The sequence below is a fragment of the Pseudonaja textilis genome, chromosome 11, assembly GCF_049901715.1.
Source record: "Pseudonaja textilis isolate UNSWEBS1 chromosome 11, rPseTex1.2, whole genome shotgun sequence".
Lineage (NCBI taxonomy): Eukaryota > Metazoa > Chordata > Lepidosauria > Squamata > Elapidae > Pseudonaja > Pseudonaja textilis.
The window spans coordinates 19,275,006-19,290,533 of NC_142000.1; the positions used below are offsets into that span (position 1 = coordinate 19,275,006).

At 41.1% G+C, this 15,528-nt stretch overlaps 1 protein-coding gene across 1 annotated transcript in view; it reads left to right on the plus strand.

Annotated features, from left to right (window-relative positions):
• The window catches only part of SLC6A2 (solute carrier family 6 member 2), a 33,696-nt gene extending 19,065 nt beyond the window's left edge, over positions 1–14,631 (plus strand). Inside the window, exons 7-14 of the mRNA XM_026713954.2 lie at positions 1,226–1,350; positions 2,105–2,217; positions 3,059–3,187; positions 3,872–3,971; positions 6,620–6,720; positions 9,037–9,204; positions 11,809–11,880; positions 13,936–14,631. Of these exons, the coding sequence (XP_026569739.1) occupies positions 1,226–1,350; positions 2,105–2,217; positions 3,059–3,187; positions 3,872–3,971; positions 6,620–6,720; positions 9,037–9,204; positions 11,809–11,880; positions 13,936–13,959 (832 nt within the window). The 3' untranslated portion in view covers positions 13,960–14,631. The remainder of the gene's footprint in view (positions 1–1,225; positions 1,351–2,104; positions 2,218–3,058; positions 3,188–3,871; positions 3,972–6,619; positions 6,721–9,036; positions 9,205–11,808; positions 11,881–13,935) is intronic.
• The last annotated feature ends 897 nt before the right edge of the window (positions 14,632–15,528 follow it).

Below are 15,528 nucleotides of genomic sequence, written 5' to 3' on the forward strand. Positions count from 1 at the left end.
TTCTCTTTCCTTGCCAAATAAGAGTAAATTTGCTCTCTTTTTGGAAAAAAAAAACCACACTGTTTTTTTAACCCTCAAAAAAAAATTTGCTTCTCAGGCAAGTGCAAAGATTTAGACTTTACTTGTTTAATGGGCTCAGTTTCAAATTGCTGCTGAGACTAGTTAATGCAAGATACTTTTTTTTTAATGGATCAGGCTTTTTGAATATGGATTCAAAAATAATCTGAAATCAAAGCAAATAAAATGAAGTAAAACAATTTTTTTTAAAAAAATGAAAATAATATTTTATCCCAGATCTTAGTTGTTCTTCATTTCACTCACGATTCTTGCTTCTTCTTTAGCCCGGTGTTTGGAATACTGCCCGACAAACTAAACCAGAATTCAAATCCTATTTGTCTACGATGTCATAAATACCAGGTTGGCCTCGAAAATGCTAGGTAAACGTGGAGGAAAAAAAGGGAGAAATATATAGCAAATAGATATAAATATAGATATAAATATATAGATTCGTCTATTTCAGTTTTGCTTGTGGGTCTACAAAAATGTCATTGTGATGACCCAGGGTGGGATACAAAATAAGCACATGAAAACAGATGAAGCCCCTTTTATTCCTTCACTTTGCTTCAAAGCTCCAAATATACTTGACTGGAGACAAAAAAACTCCCCCACAAGCAGTTATGAAAAGGAGGAAGTGCCTTTTAAACTAAAAATGCCTATAAATTATAAAGAGTAAAAACAACACAAAACACCCTGAAGCAGTTAAAGGAACCGGGCAAGATAAGGGCTTGAACGCACACTGGGAAGGACACCAAACTCAGAGAGGAACGACAGACTAGAGATATTTCCAGGCTTTGTTTCCAGCACTGGCCCATACGCACGTCTGTCCTTTTAACCAGTTCTCACAGCTGCAGCCCGTGAAGGGGATCAAGGCCTTTTCTTCCCCCATAGACCACACCATTCACATCTCCCCCTTATCCTCTCCTCCCTGCGTGCCCTAGGTTGGAGAGGGGATGGGCCTGGGTCTTCCTCTGACTGCCCAGCCTCCTCCACAACCTCCGGAGCCACATTTCCACTCCCCGTCGGCTGTTTCTCCTCTTCCTCGGAGTCAGACTCTAACAGGGGCACGACAGTCACTGAACCCAGCCTTTCCCCCCCACCGTAAAAATATTGAAAATGCCTTTTCTTTATTATCCTCTTTTTCTTTCTCAATTTTTCATTCTCCTAGGGATGCACTAATGACTAGTACAATCAACTGTGTCACCAGCTTCATCTCTGGCTTTGCAATTTTTTCTATCTTGGGCTACATGGCTCATATATACAAAGTCAGCATTAAAGATGTGGCTACAGAAGGTAAGGACCATACAACCCCATCTGTTCCATGAATGGTTTCCCATTAAAAAACAAACAACAACCTGAATTATCCATTGGCTCATCTATTCTCCTCTTTGTGCTAAAAGAGGAGTGCCTGGTTAAACAAACTAGACATGTCCAAAAATGTAGTAGAGATACCTGTCCTCTGAATTAAATTTCTGAGAATCTTGCTTGTGGGTTTTACTCTATAGGGGCGTGCATAAGCGCACCAATTGTGCCTACCGTCCCTGTCCTATTGGGGTTTTTTGTTTTTCTTATAAGTATCCATCTCATGTATTCAAAACTATATTTATTCTTATACCTGTATCTTGTAAGCAATTGACAAATCAAATCAAATGTAAAATGTAAATGTAAATGTAAATCTTTCTTTCTTTCTTTCTTTCTTTCTTTCTTTCTTTCTTTCTTTCTTTCTTTCTTTCTTTCTTTCTTTCTTTCTTTTCTTTTCTTTTCTTTTCTTTTCTTTCAAAAATAAGCAAAAAATAAAATAAAATAAAATCTTATAGGGTGACTTCCCAAGGGTGGGACATAGTGACACCTATTGACCAGTCACAAGTATTACAACAACAAAAGCTATTCTGCATCTTCAGTCGGGTCAAGGCAAGGAGAAGGGGCGGAGTGGAATGGTTACGCGCATTTACGTTGATTAAAGTGTATACACCTTAAGTTTAGAAAATGCATGTTTCAATACCTTAAGTTTATAAAACCAGGAAACCCAAATGTTCTTGTTTCTTAGGAGCTGGGCTGGTTTTCATCCTTTATCCAGAAGCTATTTCAACCCTCAATGGATCGACGTTTTGGGCCATTGTGTTTTTTATTATGCTCCTTAGCCTGGGCATAGACAGCTCTGTAAGTATTCTGTAAGAACCGTGGTGGTGCAGTAGTTAGAATGCAGTATTGCAGGCTAGCTGACTGCTGACTGCCAGCAGTTCGAACCTGACTGGGTCAAGGCTGACTCAGCCTTCCACCCTTCTGAGATTGGTAAAACAAGGACCCCGATGGCTGGGGGAAATATGCTGACTCTGTAAACTGCTCAGAGAGGGCTGTAAAGCACTGTGAAGCGTTATACAAGTCTATGTGCTATTTACTATTGCTATTCCTTTCTCTTTCCTTTTTCCTTTCGGTAACATTTCAGTCCTGAACTATTTTAATTCTAGAATCATCATTATCATCTTCCTTGAATGACCCCATAATCCCTTGTAGGGTGGAGTCTAGGCTAGCAGAGTGTTTTAATTGCCGGATGCTCTTCCCATCGCCAATGCGGAGTTTTGAGTATGCGGCCAGAGAGAGAAATATCTGCATCTACCTAGGATCGAACTCACAGGCTCCTGGTTGTGAGGCGAGAGCTCCACCTCCAGCCCAACACACCACTCAGTTTTAATTCTAGAATGATACTGTATATATCTAAAGAGACAGGGGACAGAAAGTCAGCAGAATATAGCTAAGATGGTATGTTTTTTGTGGGTGGATGCACACTTCATATATTAAAAAAAAAATCACTATTCAGGCTGCCATCTTTATTGTTTTAACCAACCCTAAAGATGCCCCTGAAGAGACATTTTTCGTACTCTGACTAACCAGCATTAGAACTGTATGACATAGGAGGTGAATGGTTGTTTGTTCCAACCTGCCCATTCTTAGGGTGCCAACTTTTGATGACATGTCCATCTTCCCTTTCTCCCCAACTTAGATGGGTGGCATGGAAGCGGTCATTACAGGTTTGGCAGATGATTTCCAGATCCTGAAGAGAAACAGAAAGCTGTTCACACTTGCTGTCTGTATTAGCACTTTCCTCCTTTCTCTCTTGTGCGTATCCAATGTAAGTACTCTCTCTGGAAAGCATGCCCTTGCCAGTAAAATAAAATGAAATGAAATGTAGATGGGGGTTTGTTAGTACCAATCAAAGAGGATGTTTGTAGCTCAGGGTTGGTGCTCTTTGATGATAAATATTGTTTTCTTGCAGATGTTTCATTATCTAAGTAAGTAACATCCTGTGTGGTATTCCTCCCTTCCTCCTTTCTTATTCCCTTGTTTTCTTCTTTTCCTCCATCCTTCCTTCCCCTTCCTTCCTTCCTTCCTTCCTTCCTTCCTTCCTTCTCTTTCAAAAGGCAACTGGACTTCCTTTGTTCTTCCTTGAAGATGTTTCTGAAGAACTGAAGAAGCTCCTTGGATGAGAAGCAAAAGGTCTTTAAGGAAACACAAAGGAAGTCCAGTCGCCCTTTGAAAATAAAAGCACCTTTGGGATGACTGAGAATCTCCATAGATTCTCCATTTGGTTTTAAAAAATAAGACCTGGTTGTGCATCAAAGGATGAAAAAAAGATCGATAGGGATGATGTTATATTCCATCTGTCCTTACTGATATTCATTCACATTTTGCTAGTGTTATAATGGGTGTTTATGCATTTCAGGAACCGGGCAAAATAATTTCTAACTAACCCAAGCTTGGAGCATTCCATTCAAATTATGGTTTGTTTATTTTACAAGTTGTTTCCTTCTCATAGGGGGGAATCTACATACTGACTCTGCTGGATAATTATGCTGCTGGGACCTCCATCTTGTTTGCTGTTTTGGTGGAAGCCATTGGTGTTTCCTGGTTTTATGGTGAGTGGTGAGAAGAGCAAGTTTAGTGCTTTTATTTGATGACAGCCGACAGACAGAGAGTCTGTCCCAAAGCTGGGTTTAAACTGTTCCCCGAGTCTTCATGAATACTGCAAAGAAAACTGACCCAAGACTCACTCAGGAGGAAGATGTATCTGCAGCATAGTTGGTGATCCATCCAAGGTCACGTGGATGGATGTATTTGCGGGGTCCGTGGTGCTCTCTGATCATCAGTGCAAGAAGGGAGCAGAGTTTGTGGAGAAGAAGAGGAGGAGAAGGAGGACAACTGTGGAGTCCTTGCTTTCTGAGCTGGGTTGGTTTTTTTGCAGATATGTCATTGTCCAACTAGGGAACATCATCAGTGCTAGAAGGGAGCAGAGTTTGTGGAGAGTAGGAGGAAGAGGGAGAGGAGGAGGAGGAGGACACCTGTGGAGTCCTTGCTCTCTGAGCTGGGTTGTTCTCTTGCAGATGTTTCATTACGCAAAATAGGCAGCATTATCAGTGCTCTTAACCTTAGCACTGATGATGTTATCTAGTTTGGGTCGTGAAACCACTGCAAGAAAACAATCCAGCTCAGAGAGGGCCAAGGACCCATCCTTTCAACCCTGAGGTACAAATATTCTCATAACAAATATTCCCATAAAATGGTCTAACGAACAGGCCTAAGCCTATCTGCCTTCCTGTCTGTAGAAACCATCAGGAGGAGTTCATCTTCATAGCATGGTCTTCTTGATTTTGGTTCTAGGGAGGAATGACTACTCAATGTCTGAGGATAATCTTTTGCCTTCTGAAAGTCTTCTATATGTCAACAGGCCCTGGACCAAAATGTAGACCCACCGGCATAAAAGAGGCATGGAGAAATTCATCCACATACAGAGGCAGGCTTGACTTTCCCGATGTGTATATAGCCATAACTCAGGCCACCCGAGGCCTTCTGCAAATTGAAATAAGCGCACTAGATTGTAGTGGCTTCATTCATTATCACTGCGATTTACAAGGTTTACGAATTGCCTCAAGGCAAACCTTGAGAAGGGGAAATGGCTTCTTAATCACTCCTGTTCCTACCAGGTTGCGAAGGACAAAAATCTGTTCCTGGCAAACCTCGGAGACTGGGAGACTGAGTTTTCATGAGACCTTCAATTATGCTGTTCCCATCTTGTTGGATAAATGGCTGTAATTGCAGGGCATCTGAGACTCGGCTAGGAAAGGTAGCTTCAGTTCTCTCCCTCCATCAGATGCTCGGTTGACAGCTTGTTTGGATCTCCAGATTCTACGCTGAATCCTTCTTCGTCTATTGTCACAGGGAGAACTTCTGAGAAGTTTAAATCCTCTGGCTCTGCTCTGACCTGTTTAGCCCTATCCCGGCATAGACACTTAGGAAAGAAAGACCCTCGACTCCATATGGTCGAAGTGATAGGTGCTTTTACTAAAGATAAGTAGTTGCAGTGATTGTGCATAGACTGGGTGAAACCAGGCTTAATAGCAGTAAATCTTGGGGGATCTTGGAGTCTTAGTGGATAACCAGTTAAATATGAGTCAACATTGTGCAGTGGCAACCAAAAAAATCCAGTCCCAAGTAGCATTAACAGAGGGATAAGATCAAGGGAAGTATTAATAACACTCTGTAAAGCCTTAGTAAGACCACACCTACAGCACTGCATCCAGTTTTGGTCACCACACTATAAAAAAGATGTTGAGGCTCTAGAAAAAGTGCTGAGAAGAACAACCAGGATGATGAGGGGACTGGAGACTAAAACATATAATGAACGATTACAGGAACCGGGCATGGCTAGTCTAGGGAAGAGAAGGATCATGGGAGACATGACAGCAGTCTTCCAATATTTGAGAGGCTGCCACAGAGAGAAGGGAGGTCAAGCTATTTTCTAAAGCACCTGAAGGTCAAACAAGGAATAATGGAGGGAAATTGAACAAGGAGAGGTTTAACCAGGAAATAAGGAGAAACTTTCTGATAGCGGGAACAATCAACCCATGGAACAGAAGTTGCCTTTGGAAGTTGCCTTGGGAGCTTCATCACTTGAGACTTTCAAAAAGAGATTGGACTGCCATTTGTCAGACATGGTGTAGGGTCTCCTGCTTGGACTAGATGACCTACAAGGTCCCTTCCAACTCTGATTATCTGTTATCTGTTACCTAAGTAAAGCTAGATCTGAGTATTCCCATGAAAAGGTGACACCTTTCCCCTTCTCCCTGGCTCTCCCCTCCTCTACCAGTTCATCAGCATTCTTTTTTGATGGACTCCTTTGAGTTTGGTGCCTCTCAATGTCATGTCGCATTCTGGTCCCAGGCCATGTGTCCTGGGTGGCTGGCTCATTCTGATTTGACGCCTCCGGTTCTTGTCCGCTTGTCCCTCTCCCTCCATTTGTCTTTCCATTCCCATGCCCGACTTTTACTTCCTCAAATTCCTTCCTCCCTCCCTTAAGTTTTATGTCAGGATGCCAGCCAAGTTTAGAAGCTGAAGATGGCAGGCCGGACATGGTCATTCAGTGCTACCTCAGGTGCAGGAAACATAGATGGGGTTCACAAGCTTGTAGTTGTTGGGTGGGGGGCAACTTGGCTTGGGATGTTCTAAAAATATCTGAAAATGTTTTTTTTTTTTAATTTTTCTTCAACCCTTTGTGGTCAATTTTCAGGTGTGGACAGATTCAGCGAAGACATTCAGCGAATGTTGGGTTTTAAGCCAGGCATCTACTGGCGATTGTGTTGGAAATTTGTGAGCCCTGGTTTTTTACTGGTATGACACTTTATTGTTCCTTAGAAATGTTTCATTGCTTTATTTATCTTCTTCCTTCTATCGGCAACGCTTTCAGTCAGGTTGGGTTTCTCTTCCCATGAATAGACAGGACAACTAGAGGACTTCAAAAATATTCCAAATTGGAGGAACTGAAATCACCCACTAACATTGTTTTAAAGCCTGCATTGTATAGCCTCTAATATACAGCTCTTGCAAAGAAAGTCTTACGATAGACTGCAGTTTTGTACAATATTGTCATGATTAATGTAGGTTATTTTTCATTAGGAAACTACACTGAAATATTCAGGCAAAGCAATCAAATCTTGGTTTGAAAAAGTAAAACAAAATCCATTCAGATTTTTCTCTCATCCCAAGAGAGAAGCTATGAAGGATATTTAGACTGATGGCACGATGGAAATCCATAGAAATGTAGAATTTAGTAGGGAATCTGAATTCCCAAACATCTCCATTTTAATGCTTATTTATAGCTGATGGTTCTCTAAATCTTGCTAATCCCCAGACATTTGTAGTCTTCAGTTCCAATAGACCATCAGCTTCCATGACCATTTCTGAAAATTCTACAGATTGAATTTAATTTAATTTAATGCTTGGAGCCCAGTAAGATTCCCAACAGGAATATTTTTGATAGCCTTTATGAGTTTTAAATGTTACAAACATCCTGATTAGATGCCGTTTTCAGTGCATATTGAAAGAGGTTGTGCACAAAACATATGCTGATTTCATCAGTAGATGTGGGATTGTTCCCAGCCAACTATCTCTTTCCATATCGTAGGATGCTGTATCATTATTTTTTTTTAGCAAAAGTGAATTCAGGAATATTCCCAATGAATAGGAATATTGGAAACAGATGGAATCAGGTTTTCATCCTCAGCTTTGTTTCATGATGCTCCCAGGTCAAAATTGAAGAATTCAGCTAAGATCCTTTTTATATTAATGTAACCTTAATCCATTGTCTTTCTGGAACAATTCACTGCAAAGTGAAAATTTGGAGTTTTTAAAAATTCCATTCGAATGGAGCTTAGAAAAACAACAGAGCATTGCTGGAGCCACAATAAGTTCCTGCTAAAACTGTTTTTTCCACAGTTAACATCTTTAACTTGATGTTTGAGTGATGGGTCAAATAACTAACATTATGGGCAGATCAAAAGGCTTTGGGCCTTTTTGTACAACATAATTGCACTTGGCACTCAATATTAAATGTGAAGGGCTGGTCTCCTGTCCAGCAGTGTGATTTGTTTTGATTTTAAATAGATGCAAAAGCTTTGATAAAGCAGAGAAGCTGAGTGGGCTTGAAAAATCTCCTAAGAAGTGTGAAAGGATAAAAGCTGCTAAAGACCAAGATTCTAAAATGAAGGGAAGGAACTTGCATTGGAATATCTCACTCACTCACTCGTTTATTTATTTAAGGATTAAAAATATATGCCCTTCTGAAATGTAACTGCTTAGCCATTGCTCACTCTGTCTGTCTGTCTGTCTATCATCTATCTATCTATCTATCTATCTATCTATCTATCTATCTATCTATCTATCTATCTACTATCTCACCTACCTACCTACCTACCTATCTTCTCCTCCTCCTTTTTCATCTGTCTGTCTGTCTATCTACCCGTCTATTTATTTATCGATCTATCATCTATCCCTCCTCCTCCTCCTCCTCCTCCTTCTTCATCTGTCTATCTACAGATGTCTATCTATCCTTCTCCTCCTCCTTCATCCATCTATCTATCTATCTATCTATCTATCTATCTATCTATCTATCTATCTATCTCTATCTATCTATCTATCTCCTCCTCCTCCTCCATCTGTCTGTCTATCTATCCTTTTTCATCTGTCTGTCTGTCTATCTATATATCATTTCTTCTTATTCTTCATCTGTTTATCCATCTATCCATCTGTCCATCCATCCATCCTTCCATCTATTTTCTCCTCCTCCTCCTCCTCCTCCTCCTCCTCCTCCTCCTCCTCCTCCTCCTCCTCCTCCTCCTCCTCCTCCTCCTCCTCCTCCTCCTGTTTATCTGTCTGTCTATCCTTCTTTGTCTGTCTATCTATCTATCTATCTATCTATCTATCTATCTATCTATCTATCTACCTACCTACCTACCTACCTACCTACCTATCATCTATCTCCTCAACCATGTAAAAAGTAGTGATAAACAAGAAATGTTGTCTCGTTTTCTTGCATGCAACAAGAATCGGACAAGAGTCACATTATCTTTCCATCTCAGCATAAACCTGTGATTCAAAGGAAGTTAATTTTGTTTATCCCATCCTCCCTCTCCTCCCCCTCCTTTACAGTTTGTAATCTTAGTGAGTGTCATAAATTCCAAACCGTTGACCTATGACCAATACACCTTCCCCACTTGGGCCAATTCTGTCGGGTGGGCCGTGGCCTCATCTTCCATGATCCTAGTGCCTGCATACATCCTCTACAAATTACTGAGGACACCAGGGACCTTTCAACAAGTGAGTGACCGAGCTACGAAATGTCATGGAAATGTTCTTTGCGAAATGAAAATTGCCAGTGTTAAGCTAAGAGTTTGCTTTCTTTAATTCCGCAAATGCTTCGTAGATAGGTGACCTTTTGGAAACCGAGTTAAAAGTAATTTTGCATTTCAAGAAAAGGATTTGGAACACTTCTGTATTTCCTCTTCTGGACATTTGGAAGCTAAGCCATCCCAGATCTATTAAGGGACAAAGTAGACATGAGGCAGAGGAAGAAAAAAAATATCAGAATTTGAATTTCCCAATGGCTTTTCTGTTGGCATCAACACAATTGCAGGGCTTCAGATTAAATTAAGGAAGTGGTCTCTGATGCCAGGACACTTCTCAGTGGTACTATGGAGATAAAGTACTGGACAGTGCCTCAGAGGAGGAGGAGGAGGAGGAGGAGGAAGAAGAAGAAGAGGAAGAAGAGATAGAAGAGGAAGAGAGTAGATAAAGGGAAGGGAAGGAGGAAGGGAAGGAGGAGGAAGAAGAAGAAATAGAGGGGAAGGAGGAGATAGAGGAAGGGGAAGAGAAGGAGAGGGAGGGGAAGGAGGAAGGGAAGGAGAAAGAGAGGAGATAGAGGGAGAGAAGGAGATAGAGGAAGAGATAGGGAAAGGGAAGGAGGAGAAAGAGCAGGAGGAAGGGGGATTGAGGAGGAGGAGGAAAAGGAAAAGGAGGAGGAGGAGGAGGAGGAGGAGGAGGAGGAGGAGGAGGAGGAGGAGGAGGAGGAGGAGGAGGAGGAGGAATTTGCAGTTTCCATTTGTGCAAAAATGTTTCTTTTGTGGCAAAAACCTGCGTCCCATTGAACTACCTCACAATTGCTCTGCACACCCCATCCCCAATTACCAGTTCTAGATTGCCTAGAATTAGGACCGGTGACAGACCATAATTTTCTCGTCACCGCCACTGGAAAAATCTTGCGCTCTAAACTCTAGAAATCCATTAAATCCGAGAAAGCACAGATCCGTCTTTTGTTTTATTGCAAGTTTTCCGTAAGATACCTTTGGCGTTTTTTGAAGAGTCAAATTTATATCCTATTATAAAAACAGATGAAAACATACAGAGGATGTCTCTTGCTATTTCTGATGTCAGAGGTCATTTCCCCCGCCCCCCCAACTCCAAATTCTGAGTGACCCTGAAAGGTTTGCCCTGATATTATCTAAACTGGGATTGATTGTTTTTTCGGTGCAAGGCAGTGGTGTAAAATGTCAACTGAGAAGACCTAACGGGTCTATAATTTGCTCGGGAAAACTTTCATTGAGTCTGATGAGATCCATTTTTTTTTTCCTTTCTTGGCCCAAATCTGTTTTCATAAAGGGAGAACACCTACATTATGATTACATCGTAATCATTGAAGGTTTCCTGAGCAAATTATCTTTTGGAGAGTGGGGGGATAAAAAAACCCCACATATTTCCTGAAGTTGTGCTTTAGCTTATTTCTGAAACTCTTCCTTGCTTTTAAAGAAGGTGAAAGTTTGTTCGTCCAAATTATCCTCATCTATCCCCAGATATTCCTCAACCTCTATAGCCGTGATGGCAAACCGATGGCACATGTGCCAGAGGAGACACGCAGAGCCCCCTCTGCGGGCACGCGAGCTGTCACCCCAGCTCAGCTCCGCTGGGCATGCGCGTGCACACCTCCTGTCACCCAGCTGGTCTTTGGGTCTCTGCCGTGCATACGTGGTGGGGGCGGAGTGCATGCATAAGGGTTGCACAGGGTTTGCACGTGCCTGTGGGGGGGAAGGGCACATGCATGGGGTCATGTGCACACATGTGGGGGGCACATGCATGGGGGCTTGTACAGGGGTCACCGGGTGCATGTGCGCATTGCATTTTGGGGATGCATGTGCACACACTTTGGGCACTCGCTGCCGAAAAGATTAGCTATCTGTCATGCCCCTGTTGGAATCTGATCCTGAGGGGGAGGTGGAACAGCTGACAGGGAGTGGGAGTGTGGCTCCAGTGGCTTTGGAGGAAACTGGGGAAGGGCATAGTCCAGATGGGCCTTCAGAGGAAGACCCCTCTTCATCCTAGGGAACACAGGGAAGAACAGAGAAGGGAGCAACATGGGTTACAGGGGAGAAAAGGGCCCTGATTACCTTCATTAGCTGCAGCTGGGAAAACAGGACTTAAAAAGGGTGTTTGCACACAGAGCCTTGCTGGAAGCAAAGCGTGAATTATCTTTGTTTGTGACGTCTTATCTGGGTTCTGGCATCCTTCCAACTGTGTGTGTTTCGTTATCTTTTTGAAGTCTGCAATTCTTTATTTTGCCCTGTCTTGTTAATTGCTGCAGTGTGGTTTGTGCTGGTTTTTACTTGTAATCTATATGTACTTCGGGTTCGAATGGAATTTCTTCCCTTTAAAAACTGTTCTTGGGACAGTTTTTTCTCCAGCTGATGATAACTGGACATTGGGAGCCAAGTTGGAGGTATTAAAGGGACTTTACCTACTTTTGTGACTTTGTTGCTTTTGTGCCACACCCCGGGTCATCACACATATCACACATAGCATTCCTTCCATTGTGAAAATGCTGGGTTAAATTTCCTTAAAACGTCTTTTTTCCCCCCTTCTGCTTTCTGTTAGAAAATCGCGTACTGCATCACGCCACACAATGAACAGCCTCTAGTAGACCAAGGAGATGTAAGACAATTTAAGGTTCGTATTCTCGGCTTCTCAGTTCCATGGCATGTAAACCCTGGGAGGAGGAGGAATATTCAGGCGATCTTTTATTGATTTATTCTTCTCGTTAAGAAATATGTTTTTGACTATCCAAGTCAACTCGTGATGACTCTGAGTAGCTTACAGGAAAAAAAAACCCATTAAAAAAAACAAAAACCCTTCAATGAATGGATGTATTTTAAATGTTTAAATGATTGTGATTGGCATTAGAAGTGTATATTGAGGCACTGAAAAATGAAAGAACGAAGGAGGAAACATCAACATAAATGGTTGTGAAGAGCTTAATAAGGGAAATACGAATAATAGAACAGTTGAAAGTTGGGAAACAGAAAGGATACATCTTTGAATATTATGGCGTAAGGGCGGGAGTTAAAATAGAGATAGAAATAAGAGGGGAATAATAATATGTATGTAGATAGATAGATGATAGATAGATAGATAGATAGATAGATAGATAGATAGATAGATAGATTTAGATGGATGGATAGATTGATTTAGATTTAGATACAGATACAGATACAGATACAGATACAACTAGATTATGATCGAGGGTGGGATTCTACCATTTCACGCCTATTTGCTAGAACCCGTTGTTAACATTCTAAGCAGTTCGGAGAACCGGTTGTTAGAAGAAATTACTGGCCTAATCCTGTAAGGAAGGCAGGAAGGAAACATTCTGGTGTTGCTTACAGAAACTGCCTCTCCATTAACCCTTATTACATTCTTGGCAGACTAGACTTCCTGTCTCAGGAACTTCTCTGGAGTTTTTTTCCCCTCCTTTGCTGGTACTTTGCTTGTGTGGAGTGATCATTCAAAGTTACAATGGCACTGAAAAAAGTGACTTATGACCATTTTTCACACTTATGACAGTTGGCAGCATCCTCACAGTCATGAGAGGCCAGGCGAGTGGATGCGTGCCTCGATGATATTGAGTTGGCGATGCCCAGCCAATAACACGACCACCAAGCCACATTTACCCAGTCACATGACCATCAAGCTATGCCCACCAACTAAGCCACGCCCACAGAACCAGTTGTTAAAAAATTTGAATCCCACCCTTGATTATGCTATATGAAAGAATAAGAGGAAGGTTTAGGATTGGAAGGGTGGCAGTAAGGGTAGATCTAAATAATATGAAATAATGGAAGTGAAATGTAGCAACTCTAAGTAACAATATTCTGCTTATTTGTACAATGGTGTACCACACCATTCACGCATTGATATGTATAAACAATAAAATTAAAAAACTTGGGGAAAAAATCCAACGAATCCTTATCTCCTTTGGACAACAATCAAACCAACCATTTGAAGGGCACCATCCCACTTTGGTGTCCTCAGGCCCACAGGCAAAATCACATCTTCAGGGCCACACAGAGAAGGCCCTTTTTCTTGATCCCACTAGGTGGACTTCTAACATTCCCCGCCTCCCTGTTCTGGTGGGTTGGGTGGATATAACTGGGAAAAGAAAATATTTCTGACTGTCAGCCATGGGTATATGTGCAATGTGAAGATTACGAATCCTTCCACAACCCCAGTTTGGCTTGTGTGCTTGGAGGTAGCAACCCAACTCTAAAGCTTACTGGGACAAAAGAGGAACGTTGCTAGCCATCACTTTGAAACTTTTAAAAAATTTAAATTCCAATGGAAACAATTTTAGTTTGGGCCTTGGCTTCAGCAGTGACTCTTGAAGGTCCAGTCCCAGAGACACTGTCCAATACATTGCCCATACAAGTTGTGCTTCCTTGCTGTAGGCTTGTACATCTTCATTGCAAATATTTCTGGGTATGTTTTTTTTTTTTTTCCTGAGAAACTTGAGCACTCAAAACTATTTCCTTTGGACTGAAGTCGAGAAAATAGGTAAAGGCAGCTCCCATAATTAGGGCGATTGCTGGAATCCTGACAACGTGGATGGTAGGTTAGATCTTGGTATAAAATAATTGAACTAATTAAATGTATTCATTGTAAAAATCCCCAAAGTTTTAGCAATATGTCATTCAACTAAATTCTGTTTTTTCTTGCTTCTCCTTGCAGCTTCAACACTGGATATCCATATGATAGTTGTGACATTTGACAGGAAAAGTCAATCTGTTGAAAAACATCATTGAGAAAACCAATGATGAAGTCTGGGCCATCCTTGGTTGTCAATTGACTGGCTGGAAGTCTGATTCAGATTATTAATTCCAAATTTCTATGAGCGAAGATTCATCTTCCTCTCAAACACTTAATAGTTCATGTTTTTTTCCCCCCAGACAAACTTCCTTGATAACTTGGTTTTTTAATTATTATTATTTATTTCATAATAATGAAAAAAAATGCCACAATTAATTTTCAAGAAGCTAAACAGGCTCCTGGTCAAAACGGACCATTCTTGCTAATGCCAACAGCAAGGACTGGAGATGTCTATTTTTGCTCAAAGGCCATTTTACTTGGAGCAGAAAGAGAGAGAGAAAGGGAAAGGGAAAACAACAACAAGAAGAACATTTTGGAATGTTCAAAAGAAAAGGGGTGGTTGCATTTCTTCATTTCAAGGGGGAAAATGGTAGAAAATATTGCTTATGAAGTTGGATCTGGAGGTTTTACCCAGACATGATCACCAACTGATTATGCACCCAACAAACTGGTGGGACAATCTTGGACACCTAGACCAATTCTGGGAAAACCTGGACTGTTGTAAGAAGATTTCCAATCAACTGTCAAATTCCTTTCTTTGTCAAAGTCTTTGGCAAGGGAAAACCTGGACTGTTGTAAGAAGATTTCCAATCAACTGTCAAATTCCTTTCTTTTGTCGTTGGTGACTTTCTTGTGTAGGTTAGACAACATTATTCTGATACCAAATACAATGCTTTCCTTAACAACAGCCTAGGATGAAATTCAATTTCAAACACGTAGCCACGTGCAACTGCTAAATAAATAAATACATGTTTTCAGAGTAGTCCTATCCTCCATGTTTTGTTCTTTATTTGTGCCAAATAAAGAATCCACAGAATGGATTCCTTTTAAAAAAAAATAGTCAGCCTGGTACCATAACAATATTTTAGTAATTTATGTTATCAAGCAGTTTAGCTAAGTTCTAATTAACTTTCAAAGGAGCTGGGAAGAGAAATGTTGAAATTTAATAACTTTCAGTGGCTGATAATTAGAGAAAGGTTAAGTTTTATGACAAGCGGTTTCCATACTAGCGTGTATCTTTTTTTAGAGATAGTCTTCTCCCATTGCCTCCATCATCAAAAACTATCACCAAATTAGTAGCTAAGGTGTTAACACAAGTGGTCAGATCAACAGTCTTCTGATTAATGGAAGGGTTACAAAAACTCTGATAGAGACATTTCAAATTCCCAAAGAGAATTCCCCAAAATGAAAAATCTAGAATCTCCACAAAAAAGAATTCCAAACTCTTCCTTCTTTTTCTGACATGAAATACATGGAGGGGACTGTTTGTTTTCCCCGTTTTATCAGTTGTACATTTACGGAACCGTCTACTATATAACATCCTCACCACTTCCAGACTTAGAAATAATCAAGGCACCATTTCCCTTTCAACTCCAGGCTTGGCTTTTATCTCTCAGTTTAATCTACCTCCCAGGGAGGTTGTGAGGCTACAACTTCTCATTTCTTTTGCAGATG